The 17,127-nt window shown below is 55.9% G+C and overlaps 1 protein-coding gene across 3 annotated transcripts in view; it reads right to left on the bottom strand.

Moving 5' to 3' along the window:
- Window positions 1-599: 599 nt before the first annotated feature.
- Window positions 600-17,127, bottom strand: part of IGDCC3 (immunoglobulin superfamily DCC subclass member 3) — a 40,028-nt gene continuing 23,500 nt past the window's right edge. For 2 of the 3 annotated variants that reach the window (XM_070623259.1, XM_070623267.1), the window contains exons 3-14: window positions 8,297-8,441; window positions 7,769-7,899; window positions 7,192-7,329; window positions 5,714-5,872; window positions 4,369-4,534; window positions 3,830-4,077; window positions 3,463-3,627; window positions 2,966-3,157; window positions 2,734-2,838; window positions 2,044-2,182; window positions 1,671-1,887; window positions 600-1,393 (exon numbers count right to left, since the gene is read on the bottom strand). In XM_070623259.1, coding sequence (XP_070479360.1) covers window positions 1,172-1,393; window positions 1,671-1,887; window positions 2,044-2,182; window positions 2,734-2,838; window positions 2,966-3,157; window positions 3,463-3,627; window positions 3,830-4,077; window positions 4,369-4,534; window positions 5,714-5,872; window positions 7,192-7,329; window positions 7,769-7,899; window positions 8,297-8,441 — 2,027 coding nt within the window. In that variant the 3' untranslated portion in view covers window positions 600-1,171. The remainder of the gene's footprint in view (window positions 1,394-1,670; window positions 1,888-2,043; window positions 2,183-2,733; window positions 2,839-2,965; window positions 3,158-3,462; window positions 3,628-3,829; window positions 4,078-4,368; window positions 4,535-5,713; window positions 5,873-7,191; window positions 7,330-7,768; window positions 7,900-8,296; window positions 8,442-17,127) is intronic. The other variant, XM_070623271.1, reaches the window with a different exon arrangement.

The following is a 17,127-nucleotide window of genomic DNA, read 5'->3' as shown; positions in this document are numbered from 1 at the left end:
TTCCACTGTCCGGGAGGTGGGTCAAGCTGGCTGTGTCCCATGGGACAGAGGGCAGGGGCGCCTCTGCTGGGGACCACCCCCCGCCCCCCACGCACGCACACACCCGTCACTCACACAGTACATTCCAGGGGCCAGCCCGCTCCAGGGCCTCCGCATCTGGGAGCGACAGGAGGCAGGCTGGGGGGGACGCCCACCCCCCGAGGCCCAGGCGGAGAGAGGGTCCTCGGGATCCTAATCAAGGACGAGTTGGCTGAGAGGGTCAAAATGGGAATGAACAGTCGAGACAATAAGACAGGACAGAGGACCGGCAGTGTGCTGGCAGGCAGCTAGTTTGGAGCAATGATTTATATTTCATATATTTATATTTCCTCATTTTTGGCTTTTTCTCACATTTACTTTGACCAATTTCATCTTTATTTTTGTAGGCCCCGAGAGGCCCACCCTTGGTGATTTAGCCTCCGGCCTCCTCTCTGGGGGAGAGATGGGGGGTGCTTTGGGCAGGAGGAGCCAGGAGGGAGGGTCCAGTGACACAGCACGGCCCGGAGAGCCAGCGAGCCTTGAGGTAGACGGTTTCTTTCACACCTGGAAACGGGGAAGTGCTTTTTTTTCCTTTTTTTTTTTTTTTTTAAACTCTGGACAATAATGTGGGGAGGGAGAGGGAGGGCCCCTAAACGGGCTTGAGGTAGGAGTGCATTCGGGGCTCTGCAGGGGTAGGGGACTGAGGCCTCGGCCCCCGCCCCTAAGGACATTCATTCCGGCTGAGGTAGGTGCTGAGAGCCAAAACAGCAACAATCCATCCTGAGAAAACAAGGTCGGCGGAGAATGACCATGTCAGGGCCCAGCTACCGCAGGGGCGTATTTTTGGAGTCTAATTCACCTTTCTCTCTCTTCTCTCTCTCTCTTTTTTGAAGGGAAACATTAGTTCAGTTCCGAGTCACATGGGTGCCAGGCAGAGGTGAGGGGGCATTAGCCCAAGGCAGGGACTCCTGCAGCGACCCCTCCAGGTCCTTGGGGGGGTTCCCGCTGAGACTACTTTAGGTCTTGACAACCTGAGGGGCAGTCAGGACAGAAATGCTGGGAAGCCCCCATCCAAATCCCACGTGACAGGAGAAATCTTGCCTTTGACCTGAGAATGGGGGGTTGCCCCCCACCGGAGCCTGCCAGACACTGTCTACTGTCCCGAGAGAGCTGGCTGGGCAACTGGTGCCATGGAAGGCCAGGCAACCTGTCCATCACTAGGGAGGCCGGGGCCTGCATCCTGGGGTAGCGGGACAGCCGCAGAGCCCGCACAGGGAGCCTTGGCCTCTGACGTCATCTCCTCCAGGAGGCCGAACCCCTGAAGCGGCAGCATGGAGAACTGGGTTTCCTCACACAGGCCAGGGGCTGCAGGATCCTGCTGGGGAAAGGACTGGTCACACAGGTGTCAGCGTGAAGGCCAGAGCCCAGGAACCCCCAGCCAGAGGGTCAGGCTCTGGATCCAACCCCACTCAAGGCTTAGGGTCACCAGGCCTTCCTGCCTCATTCAGGGGCACAGAGAGAAACACCAGCCCTAAGTTTTGTGCGTTGGGAAAGGCTGATGACCAAGGCCTGCGACCAATGTACAGAGAGGGCAGAACTGGGAGGTGGTGAGAGCGTGGAGGAGGAGGTTTGCTCAAGGTGAGGGCACTCACCGTGGGTCTGGGGTTAGGTCTGGGGTCTGCCTGTCCCGCTGCCCCAGCCAGGGGGAACAACTGCTCTAGCTCCTTCACGTCCACACGCTTCTCGTCTCGGCCCAGCCGGCCCCGCTCTGCCTGTCCTGCCCCATTCAGTGCCAGGATGCCAGGGTCCCTCTGGCTCCGAGGGCCCTGAGGGGAGAGCTGGTTTTCCACATCCTTACACAAGAGGACCCTGAGGGGTGAGCCAAGAGTTAGGGGAAGGATGTGGGAGGGAGCAAGAACAAAAGGACACGCAAGGAGCCCCAAACTCTCCTTCCCCTGCAGCAGCTTCTTCTCCAGGCCCCTCCCACCCCGGGCCAGCCCGGCCCCTCGCCGGCCCAGGACCCACCTGCCCCTTTGGCCGAACAGAAGGAAGAGGACACAGAAGATGATGCAGGTGACCCCGATGTGGATGCCAATGATGATGCCCGTGGTGGATGTCTGGTTGGTGGCTTCCTCCTTGCGGCAGTCACATGGCGGGCTCAGGGCTGGGGTGGGGGTTAGGGATAGGTTCGGGGCGGGGGCTCTCCTGGCCTGAAGCACCCCCAGACACCCGGCCTTTGGGGGCTCCTTCTCCCTCAGCTGCTCCCACCCCCAAGTCCATATACCCTTTGCCCTTGCCTATGGGACCCCACCCCAAACTTTTTGATTCTTTTTACCAGTTATTGAGCACTAACATTGCATCAGATACTGGGAATAACACTTTACACGGACCATTTCATCCTCGCCACAGCTCTATAAAGTAGGTATTAGTATCCCTGTTTTATAGAGGCGAAAACTGGGGCTTAGAGAGGTTATGTAACTTGCCCAAGGTCACACAGCTAGAATGTTGCACAGCCACACTTTGCACTTGATCGTAGCCAAAAGGCTGAGAAGCGATCACAGCCAAACTTTGAACTCAGGTCTAAGCCTATGGTCTTGAGGGCTGCAGCACTACTCCACCCTCCTAGCTTCCCTGATCCCTGCGCCCCTCCTCCCTCAGCCCCGGCCTCCCTTCCCAAGCCAGTCTGGAGTTCCACGCCTCATCCACAACCCTCACCTGTCCTCTCAGAGGCTCCCCTCAAGGACACGAAGCGGACTGTGGCGTTGCCGTCCCCATGCTGGTTGTAGGCAAGCAGCTTCACCTCGTACACTGCAGTGGGGTCTGGGGAAAAGGCAGGGTGGCTCAGCCACTGTCCCAGCCCCCGCCGGGTGGCTCTGTCCAAGTGGGGAAATAGTGGTGACCTCTGCGCCCCTGCCCAGCTCCCCAAGCCCAGCTGCGCCTGCCTCACCAAGCCGGCTGAGGTTGTAGGAGGAGACGGTCCCGGGCAGCAGGATGGGACCGGTGAAGGAGGCCTTGCTTGCTGGGCGGTAAAACAGCTTGAAGCCACCCTCGTGCTGGGCCAGCCGGGGCCAGGGCTCCCACAGCAGCTGCAGGGAGGAGCTGCCGAGGACCCGCACAGACAACGGGGGTGGGGCGGGGGCTGCGGGCAGAGAAGGTGGCCTAGATGTGAGCACTCACAGCTCTCTCTACCCTCCACCTTCCATCTGTGACCCAGAACCCCAGGAGCCCGACAGCTCTCTGGCCTCTGACCCATGACCTCTGCTCGCTCCAACAGCACCTTTACACAAATTAGAAAAGGATACCCCTTCCTCCAGGTAGACCCAGCCCCCACTGAGCCTCAGGGCCAGGCACCCTGTGCAGTGCACAACCTGAACAAGTGTGCATGGCGGGTCTGCTCCAATACCCCGAGTATCTGCAGTTTTGTGTTGCACACCCAGGCCTCACCTTCTCCTAGGGTGCTGGCCAGCGTGGGGGTGGAGGCTGAGCTGGCTCCCCTTGGTGTGTAGGCCTTGATGTAGAAGCTGTAGGCAGTGGAGGGCTCAAGGTCGCTCACCAGGTGCTGAAAGGTGCTCTTGCTAACTGCTTCCTGATACTCCAGCTCTGGGGGGTCTGGGGAGGCAAGGGGTAGGGCAGAGGCGTGTAAGGGGCCTGAAGGAGTCCTACCAGCATTGGTGAAATGAGGGCAGCCAGGGTGCAGGGGGGAGAAAGAATGGAAGGTGTTGGGTCAGGTCTTGCAGGATGGACAGGGATGAGAAACAGTGGAGGGGGAAGAGGCTGCAGAGCCAGCCTTGCCCTCCCAGCCCCCACCCACCGGTGGCCTTCCTGATGTGCAGGACATAGCCGATGATCTCCTTGGTGTTGACCAGGGGCTCGTTCCAGGACACACGGACCTCAGTGGATGACACGGAGACCGCCCGCACATTGAGAGGGGGCCCGGGCAGCCCCTCAGCCCACAGCACGGTCAGCCTGGCACTGGCCTGTGAGGAGCCAGCACTGTTCTCGGCCACGCACTGGTAGATGGCCTCATCTTCAGGGCCGATTCCAGAAATGGTCAGGGTGCTGCAGGGGGAGGGAGAGCCTCAGATCCCCTCCTCCTCTCAGAGCATCCTTCGAGGTCAGCCAGATCTCCCCAGTTGAGAGATGGAGAAACTGAGCCCCTCCAGAAGACAAACGACTTGTCTGAGGTCTCTCAGCAAGTTTAGGGGCAGACCCAGGACTCAAACCCAAGTCTCCAGACTCCCAATTTCGTGCTGTTCCCTGGCGGGAGGTGCACGGCCTGCCCAGGCCACTCCTTCCAGGCCCCCTTTCCCGCCTCTTCCTAGGCCTCAGCCCAGCACACACCACACGTGCCTGTTGTTATTCTTGAGCCTCACGTGGCCTCCTGGCCCCAGCACCTGTCCATTCTTCAACCACGTGACGTGAGGCGGCGGCTCACCCTGGGCTTGGCAGGTGAACATGGCTGTGGTCCCGGCTGGCCTGGAGATGGACTGGGGGTGCTGGACAAACTCTGCTGGGGCTGGGGTGGGGGGCACAGAGAAGTATGAGGAGTCATGAGGGTCAGCTGGAGAGGGACGAGACAGCTGTGAGCGAAGGGATGAGGAAAGGAGAAGAGGGGATGGGGCCGGAGGTCTGCTGGGGACACACGTCCACCTCTGGCAGAATCCTCCGATGGGGGCTCACCCTCCACCCAGGCCCAGGCTCCGGGAGATGGTGGCAGGCCACACCTCCTTCACCCCAGAGAGGCAGACCCAAGAGAGGACTCCATTTTAATAACTATTTAAAAGACTGACATTTGTATCCGAAAGCAATCAAGCTGAGCTCCCTGTTCAGGAAATTGTTAAATAAATAAATGTGCTAATAGGTTTGGCTGCACCTCCTAGGCAGGGAGATGGATGAGCCCTCAGTACAGGCCCCCTCACCCCTACATTCAATTCCACTCTCCTCCAATCCCGGGCCTCAAGACTCCATTACACCCAAGAAATGAAATGCTCCATCACTTTCATTTGGGCAGATTAACGGTACATGGAATGCTAAACAAACAGCATTTAAGTTCCTAATTCCCCTCTCTCCCACCCCGGGAGGGAACAGCCACAGAAACCCCTGAGAATGGGAAACCAAGCCCAGCGCATCCGGGCAGTTGAGCCCAGGGCAGAAGGATGGACAGAACGACCTGCTCAGCGGCAGAGGCCCTGCACACCACGGGAGTGGAGGCCAGCTCTGCATGTGGGGCGGGAGCTGGGGTGTGAGCATGAGAAATGACAAACACACTGAGAGCGCACAGGCAGGTGTGAGCACGGCAGTGCCACTCGTGTGAATGAAAACAGCACGTGGGGGGAGGGACACGTGTGAGTGACACAGGCAGGGAAACCAGCTGAGATTAGAAAGTGGAAATAACTCGGGGGGAGGCGAGGGAGTGGCAGTGGCACCTGGAGGGACACTCACGGGCTGGATGACCAAGAATGTCCTCCCATTCCCAACACACCAGCATCGGGGAGAGAGGAGAGAGCTGCCACCTCTGGCCTGGCCTGAGGGCCTGGGGAGGGGCAGGGGACAGGATTCGGGCGGGGATAGGAAACTGGGTGAGCACAGGACACGGGGCTTGGTCAGGGATGTTGAGGAGGCAAGGAATGGGGCAGGAGGAGGGGGCTGTGTGGGAGGCTCTTCCCTCCCTCTGCTGGGGGTGGGAGGTCCATACCTTGTACCACCAGCCGGCCCTGAGCGGTTCTCCTCACCCGGGTGCCGGGCCTGTTGGCCGCACAGACGTAGACACCCGAGTGCTGGACGGTCACGTCGGAGATGATGAGGTTCCCCGTGCCCAGCACCTGGATGCCCTCCACCCCAATGGGGCGGCCATCTGAGGAGGAAGCGGGAGGGGGATGAGGGAGGGCCAGGCAGACAGATGAGGAAGCAGGGAAGTGCAGGAACATTCCAGACTGTTGACAGTACTACCAATCTTCCAGGGAGCCCCAACCTTTGACTCTGCAGCATCACGCCATTGTGGAGGCGGCAGAAGCAGCACGGAAAACTCTCGCCTAGCAACAGAGACCCAGTTCCTAATCCTACCATTGTCACTGACTCACTGGCGACCTTCAAGTCCCTTCCCCTCAGTTTCTCAATCAGGAAAGCGAGGAGTTTGGATTAGATGGACATTTCCCAGCCTGGTTAATCTCTCTTGAAAAAAGTTCCATAGTCAAATATCCATTCCATTCCAGGACAGTCATAGTATCCCTTAATATAAAGGCTCTGAGAAGTCCTGCAGCAAAGAGACCTGGTTGACTCTGTTTGCCAAACTTGTTAGACCACCAAGCCATTCTTTTCCCCTGCAGATCACGCTTGGGGAAATGATGGACCAGATGGTCCTTGCAGTGCCTATGGGCTCCTCCTAATGGTGAGGCCACTCTTCTCAGCCTCTCCCAGGGACCGGGTCCTCCCCCTACCCCAGGATCAGATTAGCACAGTCAGAATGCAAGGAGACAGCTCCCCATTCAGTCCCTGAAGTGGTGAAATCTACTCCATTATCCCGCCTGCTGCCCCCTCCTTCCCCGATCACTCAGCTGCTACAATGTGGCGCAGTCTCCTTGTGAATGCCCACCCCACCCCAGCCCCTCCAGACTCTCCTTCCCCCAGTGACCTTTCTGCTCAGACAATGTGGGCCCATCTGCACCCTTTCATTTCTCTCCCTCAGCTGCCCAGGGATTTAGGCTGGCGGATTTAGGGGGCCACGCTGGAGACTGGGGGGCCAGAGTGAGGGTTTGACAACTGGCTGAGATTTTGAGGGGTTTGGGATTGCACAGCTGGGGAGTGTGGCCAGGGTATAGAGCGCAGGGAGGTACGGGAGGGCAGAGAGTCTAGGGGTGCTGAGAGCAGCAGAGGGGTTCTGGAGGGCGAGGGGAGCATGGATGGGGGGAGCTGGTGCAGGACGGCCAGGACTGGACCGACGTAACCAGGGAGCTAAGCCATCTGTGCAGGGGGAGGGAGAATGCAGCGGGCAGCCGGACCTCCCGGGTCCTGCCAAGGAGAGGGAAACAGCCCCTCCCCAGGCTTCAGAGAAAACAGACCCCCCCGGGAGAACAAACAGGATTCAAAGTCCTCCTCAGAGCTGGGTGATGAGACGGGCCCTCCCATGGGGTGGGTTAGGGCTGGGAGAGGCAGGGGCAGCGGGACCAGGCTCACCCAGGCGGCTCCAGGACACAATGGGGCGCGGGTTGCCCGTGGCGACACACTCCAGCACAGCGGTCTGGTGCACCGTCAGGGTGAGGTTCTCAGGCCCCACGAGGATCGTCGGCTCCTTGTAGGCCCCGGAGCCCGAGCCTGGGAGGAAGACGCCATGTTTCTTCACTTCAGCTGGGACCCTTCCCACCCCGCCCCACCCATCACCCAGGACATAGAGGGTGGGAAACAAGCTCCAGCTCAGAAACCAGGTCCGCCGAGCAGAGAGAAGATGCCAGGGGCCCCAGGCTGTCGCTTACACCCATCCGTCTACTCCGGGGCCTGCAGGGCCTCTAGCAGTGGGAGAGCCCCCGGGATGAGCGGGGATGGGCTTCCCCAGGTGGAACTGAGCCAGAGAGTGGGCTTCAGATTCCTTCTGAACCCTCATCACGAGGAGCACAGAGCTTTGTGCTTAGACGGTGCTCTGCACACACTTGGCTGACAAGTCTCCAGGGGTCGGTTGAAGGGGGATTGATTTGAAGGTGGGGAGAAGTCAAGAGGACGGTTGCAGGAAGAACCCAGCATGGCAAAGGACCCTCACCCGACACGGTGAGCCTGGCCCCGTGGCTGACCCGGACACTGGCAATATTCGAGGCCACACAGTAGAAGACGCCGCTGTCCTCAGCCCGAAGTCCTGTGATCTGCAGGACGCCCTTGGGCAGCAACGTGTACCTGTTGAGGGGGGCACAGTTGACCACTAGCATAGCTACGGGCACTAGAGGCCACAGGGACACTGAGCATCACATAAACAGCCCAATACCCAGGCACTGCCCCGATGTCACCATCGTCATCAGACACACACCGGGACCCTCACAAGTGGATGCACCCGCAATTCCAGCCTTGACAACAATCACACACAGTCCTTCTCACAGACACATCCCAGAGGGTTGACTCTGGGCCTGACAAGCCACTCGGATACTCAGCCTTAACACAGGTGCAGAAACACCACTGTCTCAGGTGCCTGTGGGCACCGGCTTCCGCACCCAGGGCTGCGGGCAGTCGTTCTCCAAGGCTCAGACACTGGGCCTGCCTCTCCGCCCTCCCTCCATCTTTCCCACGCGAGGCTCACCTCTCATTGTCAGTGTCAATGGGGACTCTGTTCTTTTCCCATGTGATCAGGGGTTTGGGAAGCCCATGGATTTGGCACTGGAAACGGGCCACACCACCCTCCTCGCCCACGGCAGCCTGGGGATGCACATGGAAGTCCGACATGGCTGGAGAAAGAAAGGAGAATGTACATAAGAAAGGCACCCTGTAGAGGTGCAGGGGGGAGGTGGGGTGTGGGGCTCACAGGCCTGTGTCCTGGAGCTCACTTGCTGAGGGCAGGGGTCTTCCTGGAGCTGGCAGATGCAGGGCAACGGCTTGGGGGACACATCAGGCTTTACCCTGTCTCCACCCGTGGGAAACATCTCCCCCAAAGGGGTGGTACAGGCTGGGCTGGGGCACTTTGAGAAAGGTCTAGACAAGTTATTGGATGACGAACCTCTAAAAAGGAAATCTTGGGCTGCCGACCCACAAAGGCCAGTCAGAGAAAGCTCTGCCCCCCGCTTTTTCAGCTGCTTTTGGATTTATTTTTATGAACTCCCCCTAAGGTATGCAAGGCCTAGGTATTATGTTGCACATTTTACAGAATAGGAAACTGAAGCCCAGAGAGGAGAAGTCGTGTCACCCAGCAGGGATGTCGGTCTTTAGACCCTGGGTACCAGCGCACGGTGGCTTTTTTTGCCCCTCTCATCACCCTCCTACCCCCAGTTCTTCTGCAGCCTGTCGATGTACCCCACAAGGATGGTGTATCCCTCCAAGGTGACAAGCCTCTCAGAAGACTGTCAGACCTACCAATCTACATTTCAATGTGTCATAAATATTCAGGGGCCCCCTCCCCACCTTTTGGGGATCGAACTAATACCGTGAACTCTGTTCTGCAGGGGCCAGCACAGAGGGGCTGTGGTGCATCACCCCCCACCCATTTTAGGCTGGTTATGTGTTCCTGCCCACCCTCATTCCCACCCATCCCCAAACCCCAACCTGTAAAACCCAGGGAAGGGGCCCCTCCCACGCGGGCTGCCAGCTTCAGCACCAGGGCTGCGATTTCATTAAAATCCACTTTGCTTCAAGTGCGGGAAGGCGGCTCGCCATCTGTCCAGGCAGGCAGCCCCTCCCCTCCAGCACTCCATCAACTGGGACAATCGTCCCCTCCCAGAAGGAGCCCTCCCCCCACAGCAGCAGAGACACTGGAGCTTGTCCTGGCTCCTGCTCCTGGCTCCCTGCTGTGGGTGGGCACACCCCGTCTCAGGTCCCCTTCATCCTCTGGCCTGTTCTGGACTCCAGGGCAGACCCAAAAGGCCGAGCCTTTGTGCCCTTCTTCCCAGAGTCTCTGGGGGCTGACTCTTTTGTGGCGTGTTCTCCATCTCATTTGCATGTGGTTCATTAAATATAAACATGCATAAAAATCCCCTGCCCTGCCTCCTCCTCTCTCAGGGCCTCCTGGGAGTGTGGCTGATAGGTGTGAGCACCTCCTTGCACATGTGAGTGGGTTGTGTTTGCCAGGAGGATGTGGCTGTCTCCGTGTATGTGGTGTGAGTGTCCACGGCTGGATGTGAATGGGGTTTGTACCCCTCAGCTCCTGTGGCTGATGTGTGATTCTGGTACCGTGTAGGTAATCAATCATGCATGTCCCTATGTAGGTATAGCCCTTACGAAGGGTACCTCAGGGCCCTCGGGGTGGGAGGTGGGGGCAAGTGCCCCAGCTGGTGTCCCCAATCAGGTTTGGTGAGATGATCCCCAGGGAGCACCATGAGGTCAGCCTGCTCTCTCTCAGGCCAAAGGCTGTGTTTGGCCGAGGGCCTGCAGGTCAGCCCAGGGCTTTGGGGGAGGGGGCCGAGGCACTGCTGGGGCCCCTCTACTGCCTCCAGGCCTCAACCTCCAGGAAAGCAGGACCGGACATGGGCCCAGGGAGTGGAGAGGGCACCCAGGCTCCTGGGTCAGCTGTCTGTGCACCCGGGGCCTTGCCCATTCAGGAGCTGGGAAGCTGCCTGCCCCCTCCTCATTCCAGCTGGAGAGGAGCTCCAAGCCCCCCAGGGACCTGGGGTGGGGACTAATGGCTCTGCTGACTACAGATGCCTCCTCATTAAGGAACTGAATCCTTTTGTGTTTCTAGCCCCCATCCTGGGCTCCCTGGAGGCACCTAGAGCTGGGAGCTGGCCTGAGGAGAGATACAGGGAAAGGGCTGCTTCTCATCAGGGGGCTGGGGATGGAGTCAGCCTAGCCTCTACCTCTAAGCCCCTCCTCCTCCCCCAAAACTAGACACCCAACAGCAGCGGGAGTTGAATGTGATGCTGGGGCAGGAAAGGGCGGTAGGCAAGGAGCCAGTCTGACCCTCTTCACAGCGCACAGCAGGACTCCAAGGGGTCCCTTGGGTCCCCTGCATGCAGCTGAGCCCCCTCCCTGCCTGGGGCTCCACATTCCCCTCCCATCAGAGCAGCACCTCACAGCACCTCTCTATCAGCTTTACTTAATGGCAGTTCTGCCAAACATTTCATTTGAAGGATAGCTTTGCCTTTAAAAGTGCTTGAAAGCCACTAAAGCCAATCCATTCATTCCATGAAGGGGAAACTGAGGCCCAGGCCCACGTGGTGGCTCTACCAGGCCCAAATTAAGTCCCATGCCCCAGGCCCTCTGCAGGGGTGTCCTGTCCCTTAGTTCTCCAGCGAGTTTTTCACTCTCCAAGGGCAGGTGACCCCAGAGTGGAACGCATCTGGGACCTGCCTCTTCTCTCTGGCTGCGAGTTGGTGTCCTGTTGCTAGTTGTAGGGAGGATAAGGAAGCTCAGAGATGGTTCCTCAATCCCTCCCCTCCGAGCCCAGCTGCCTACACAGGCGTGGCCCCGGGGGGTGGGTGCAATAGGAGGGTGTGGTCCCCTTCATCGGAGGCTCCTTCTTCCCTCCCCTTCCTCATACTCCTACCCAGCCCTTGGGTCAGCCCTGCTTATCCCGTAGGTGTCCAAGGGATTGCCATGAGCCCCTGGGCAGGCAGTGTTGGAGCCCTGGTCCTCCCATTCATAAATGAAGGGGTGAAAGGGTACTCTCCAGGGCGCTTCCAGCTCTGACTCCTGCCACCTTCATAAACAGGCCCTTCTCCATGCTCAGCTTAGCTGGGGTCTCTTAGAATCTTCCATGCACTTCTAGTTCACAGGTAGTAGCATTGTTTCTTTAGGAAGTCAGAGAAGAAAGTTTCTCAGGGACACTTAGGCCTCCTCCCATCTCTTAGGTGGGACATGTTTGGTTTACTAGTCTGTTTTGCCTTGGCTTGTGCGAGCAGGCCACAGAGCCAGGGGGAAGCTGTCCCTCATCATGTCCCTCTGGGGTGAGGGTCCCTGGGCAAGCATGGGTATGTGTGGCCAAAGGCTGGATCTCTGAGTGCCCTGAGCCCTGAACAAGTCATCCTGGAGGCCACTGTGTGGCTGCTGATGGTGTACACAAGTGACTGTTGTGGCTGGAGACACTGTTTGTGGCCATTGTCGGTGGTATTGTGTCTGTGGCTGGTGAACAGGAAAGTGGTACTGTGGCCTGTGGCTGTCGATGCTTTTATGCTCCTGCTAACACCTGTCCTTCCTGTATATTCAGGTAGGGACAGTTTTGGGTCCCTCACTTCAAGCTGGGTGATCAGATAGGGTAAAGGGCAGTGGTTGGGAGGCCCTTCCAGTGTGAGGACCAGAGACAGCGACAGGAGGACAAAGGCCTCTGTGGGGGCAGTTGTGGAGAAAGGAAGAAGAAAGCACCTTTGTCCCCAAGCAATCTGAGAAGGAATCGCCCAGCCTCCCTGTTCCAACCATGGGTACAGCCCCACCATAGGGAAAGACAGGGGCAGAGAGAGAGCCCAGCTATCCACGGGCTGGAAGGGAGCAGAAACAGGCAGGAAATGGCTCCTGGACACCCCTATAAATCACCCGAGGGGAGGGGTCTCCTGAGAGCCAGATCTAGAGGGGCTCAGGGAGGGGAGGGGGCTTTCCTCCTGGTCCAGGACCTCTGGCGAGGTCAGGCCTGGATCTGATTAGACAGGCTCCAGGGGGACGCAGGGTGGCAGCAAAGGGTCAAGGCAGAGTTCTGGGAAGGAAGCTGGCAGCGTCCCCCAGGCCCAGCCTCCCACCACTTGGCTACAGCCAGACTCCCATCCGGTGTGTGATGACAAAAAGATCAGTAGGCCTGTTGGGATGGAGAGTTCAAAACAGCCTCTGCAGAAGCCGGCGGCACTGGGGGTCTGAGGCACCGACTGCCCCCACTCACACAGCCATTCAAGAGGAACAACCTCGAACCACAGACTTCCGAAGGCCATCAAGGCCAGTACCTTCCTTGTATCCATCCCTGCCAAGGACCAGGGACACCCCGGATGCCCAGCCCCTCCTGAGGCAGCTCGAGTGATTGTAACATTTTTCCTTACACTAGAGATGTCCCTGAATCCTACATGCTTCTACCCATTGCTCCCAACTTCCCCCTTGAGAGTCACATTTTCCAATATGGTAGCCAGCTATTAAGCACTTGAAATGTGGCCAGTCCAAATTGAGATGGGCTGCGAGTGTAAAATACACACTGATTTTCAAAGACTTAGTAGAAAATAAAAAGACATTAAGCATTTGGGAAATGTGAATCAAAACCACAATGAGATACCACCTCACACCCATTAGCATGGCTACAATCAAAAAACAAAAACAAAACCAAAAAACAAGAGATGATAAGTGTTGACACTTATATTGGTGGGAATGTATAATGGTATGGCTGCTGTGGGAAACAGTATGGCAGTCCCTCAAAAAATTAAAAATAGAATTAGCATATGATCCAGCAATTCCACTTCTGGGTATATACCCAAAAGAATTGAAAGCAGGGTCTCAAATAGATATTTGTACACTCATGTTCATAACTGCATTATTCACAATAGCCAAAAGGTGGAAGCAACCCAAGTGTCCATGGACAGATGAATGGATAAACAAAATGTGCTATATGCATACAATGGAATATTATTCAGCCATAAAAAGGAAGGAAATTCAGACACATGCTACAACATAGATGAACTTCGAGAACATTATGTTAAATGAAATAAGCCAGTCACAAAAAGACAAATACTGTATGATTCCACTTATATGAGGTACCTAGAGTAGTCAAATTCGGAGACAGAAAGAATGGTGGCTGCCAGGGCTGGGGGTGGGGGAAATGGGGCGTTGTTGTTTAATGGGAATAGAGTCCACTTTTGCAAGATGAAAAGAGTTCTGGAGATGAATAGTGGTGACAGTTGCACAATAATACAAATGTACTTAATGCCACTGAACTGTACACTTAAAAATGATAAAGACAGTATATTTCATATGTATTTTACCACCATAAAAAATTGGAAAATTTTATAATTTTAATTAATAATAGTAATAATTTTAAATATTGATTACAAGTTGAAATGATAATATTTTGAATTTTAAAGACACTCCAAAAATTGCAAAAATCTTAATAATTTTAAAATAATGATTATATGTTGGAATGATAATATTTTGGATAGATTAAGTAAAATAAAATTTATTATTAAAATTAACTTCACCTGTTTCTTTTTTACTACTAGAAAATTTGAAATTACCCATGGTGGCTCACATTATATCTCCACTGGACAGTGTTCTGGAAGACACAAACAGTCTTGTTCTTTACACAGCAGCCCTTCAAATACCTGAGGTCTGGGCCGTTCCCTGAGAAACACCTTCTGAGGTGAAACACCCTAACCCTTCAGCCACTTGTGATGTGAAATGATGTTCAGATCCCTCGAGCCTGGAGACCTTCCTCTAGCCAAGCTCTGGGTGGGCAAGGCCCCCTTATAGTGTGGCATCTAGAAGTGGCCAGAGCCCCTTGGGGATGCTCCTGGCCCACAGGGCCTCATATCACCAGAGGCCTTTGCACACATTTCACCTGTCAGCTGTAGTGAGCACCCCTGTGCTGTTCAGTATGGTAACCACTAGCCATGTGGTCATTTAAATGAAAATTAGAATTTAAAAATTCAGTTCCTCTGACTCACTAGCCACCTTTCAAGCGCTCCACAGCTACAAGTGGCTACTGGTTCCATTATGGGACAGCACCAATAGGAAACTTCCATCATCACAGAAAATTCTATTGGACAGCGCTGATCCAGACCCCAGGCCAGGCATCAGACCTCCAGCTGCCTCTCTCTTGCTTCCACGCTCTTGCGGCCCCACAGAGAGCTGACCTTTCCTCTCCATCATCGTCACTAGCCTAGCCTTATCCCTGCCGATCCCTCCCCTCTTGGCCACATGGACTCAGAGGACACTGACAAGGCCCACATGTGATCACATCCTAGGACTGTCATCGCATGGCAAAGAAGGCGTCAATGGCAAGATTTCTGCTCCTGGTGGGGAAATACTTGTTACATACGAGTGAAGAGGTTAATGGTAAATAGTACTCTGGAATCTAGTAGACAGAACTGGGTTCAAAACTCAACACCACCACTATTAGCTGTGTGACCTTGGGCAAGTTACTTAATTTCTCAGAACCTCTATTTTCTCACATAAAATAGGGAGGATAATAGCTCCTGTCGCCAGAGCTGTAGCACAATAGGGATTCAAAAAGATATATTTATAAAGGGCTTAGCACAGTCCTTGGCAAATAGTAAATACTTGCTAGCTATTGTTGAGGGAAAACAGTAGGATGTGGAGTTAAAAGGGAGCTGAGAGGTGATGGAAGAGCATGGCTGGGGGGTGCAGGGAGGGAGCGTGGCTATCTCCTCCAAGGGGGTAGCCATCTCTCCTCAGAGAGGCTAAGGCTCAGAGTTAGTGGTAGGGCCTCAAGCCCTCTGGAAAAGTGAGTACAGACAGAATTTGCAAAGCCTGAATGGTGAGGGGGTGAGCGGGGGCAGGGGCAGCCAGAGCTTGGCTGCTTCCATCTCACTTCTGCCTGGAGGCTTCACAGAGGCCCCAGTAGAGGAGCTGTCAGTTGGAAGAGGCCATTGGGTAATTGAGGCCTTGATTTCTCTAGTAAAATGTTTATGAAGCCCATAAACTCATGCCTTTATTGGCCAGGCTCATTCTGGGGGATGGATGTGGCTCTCCGAGGCGTAGTTAAAGCACCTGCTGAACTCAGGCGCCCGATGGCTACTCCGCCCGCCACTCAGATCCACTGGGCAGAGCCACTGGTGGGGCACGGCCGGGGCAGAGTGGCCCCTGGAGGGTGATGAGGCCAGCCAAGGCCCACCTCACATGCTCTTTAAACTCCTCAAAGCACCTGTAAATGTCCTATCTCTAACGGTCTGTGGGAAGGAGGGAGGTGATGGCAGAGAACTCTGGAGTCCTGGGGAGGCTGGTGACCTGCCCACAGTCCCCAGCAGGGTATTGGTCTTGCTGTCAGGGTTCTCTGGCCCTGGCTTGCCCTCCCGAAAACTCTGTCCCATCCCCATTATCTGGGTCCCCACCTTGCTCTGACTTTGGCTGTGTTAGGGAAGAACCTCCACATTGATTGGCTCTGGTCATTTGGGGGAGGGAAAGTATGAGCTTAGAGGACCTGTATTCACTTCCCTGGGCCTCCACAGGGAAGTCTGAGAGTTGAATTGAGGTCCTGAATCCAAAGACTATGTTCTGAGGAGGAGGGGGGAGGGTGTGTGGGTTTTGGGTGTTGGATGGGTGTTGGTGGACGATGTCTGGCACTTACACACAGGCCCAGGAGACTGCGATGGCTCAGGGGCCCAGCTCTGCTTCCCTGGGGATGATTGATTCATGGGGGCCTTTGCCTGGTGACCCTGCTCTAAGAAGCCTCTGGATCCCTTTGTCTGCCTCCTCGTCCTCCTCAAGCCCCTCTCCCCCTGCCTTGGGCTCCTGAACCCCAGCTCCTCCCTCCCATCCTCCCACTCCACCACCAGCTCACCACTCCCCTGGCCCCAATTCTAGCACAAAAGGCAACTTTGTCTTTCAAGTCAGCAGCCATAAATCCACGACTCTCCCCTCCCTCCCAGCAGCCACCTCTGACAAATGGGAGCCTGGATGGGGGAGAGATAGGGGGCTGTGGGCGGCCGGACTCAGCTTGGGAAAACCCCTGCATCCAGCTGTTGACCCACTATAGGACTAGTGAGCTTCAAACCTTTATGGCCTGATCTTTGATTCCAGTGGACCAAAGGCCCAAGGCACGGCTGCAGGGGAGGTAATTGGGGCTCTCCCAAGCTCCTGGCTGGGCTTTTACAACCCAAGGAGAATAAAACCTCTCAAAGCCCTACTTTGAATTACTCAGCCCATAATTCCGGGGGCTCCAGTTCTTCCTCCAAAGCAAGCCATGAGCTCCTCCCCACCCCCTACCTCCACCCCCGCACTCTCCAGCCTTCCATGGAGGGTGTGCATGTGCTGTAGGACACAGGCAGTGCGCCTGCCTTACAGGCCTGCAGGATGAGCTGCTGGGTGGGTGTGCCCCTCTGCTGTCAGTGGCGGCCCCTTACACATTCAGGCAGAGAAGCATCATCCACCCCATGCGACCACCCTAACTATCCCACTGCTAGGTTTTCAAAAACAGTCCCAGTTTCAAATATTTTGCCCTGTTTTCATCCCAGACATCAGACAATGAGTCAGAGGATGTGTCCCGGTTTTCGGTTTTGGAAACAGTCATCCGTCCTAGTTACACAGCAGACGCCCTGGGTCAACTCTATGCATTCATTCAATAGATGCTTACTGACTGCTACTGTGTCAGGGAGGATGTTCTGGCACCCCAGGAGCAAATCTGCCCCATCCCACAGGCCCTGTCCTTATATGTTCTCACCCAAGCTCCTAAGAAATATCAGAAGGGGGAAAGCAGCAAGGCCAGGGTCTTAGGTATTCTCACAGTAACATGGCCCTGAAACACAGGGCCTGCAGAAGCCACCCACGGTCAAGGATTAGATA

This window comes from Equus przewalskii, chromosome 1 (genome assembly GCF_037783145.1).
Source record: "Equus przewalskii isolate Varuska chromosome 1, EquPr2, whole genome shotgun sequence".
NCBI classification, from domain to species: domain Eukaryota; kingdom Metazoa; phylum Chordata; class Mammalia; order Perissodactyla; family Equidae; genus Equus; species Equus przewalskii.
This window is presented reverse-complemented; position numbering and strand designations above follow the sequence as displayed.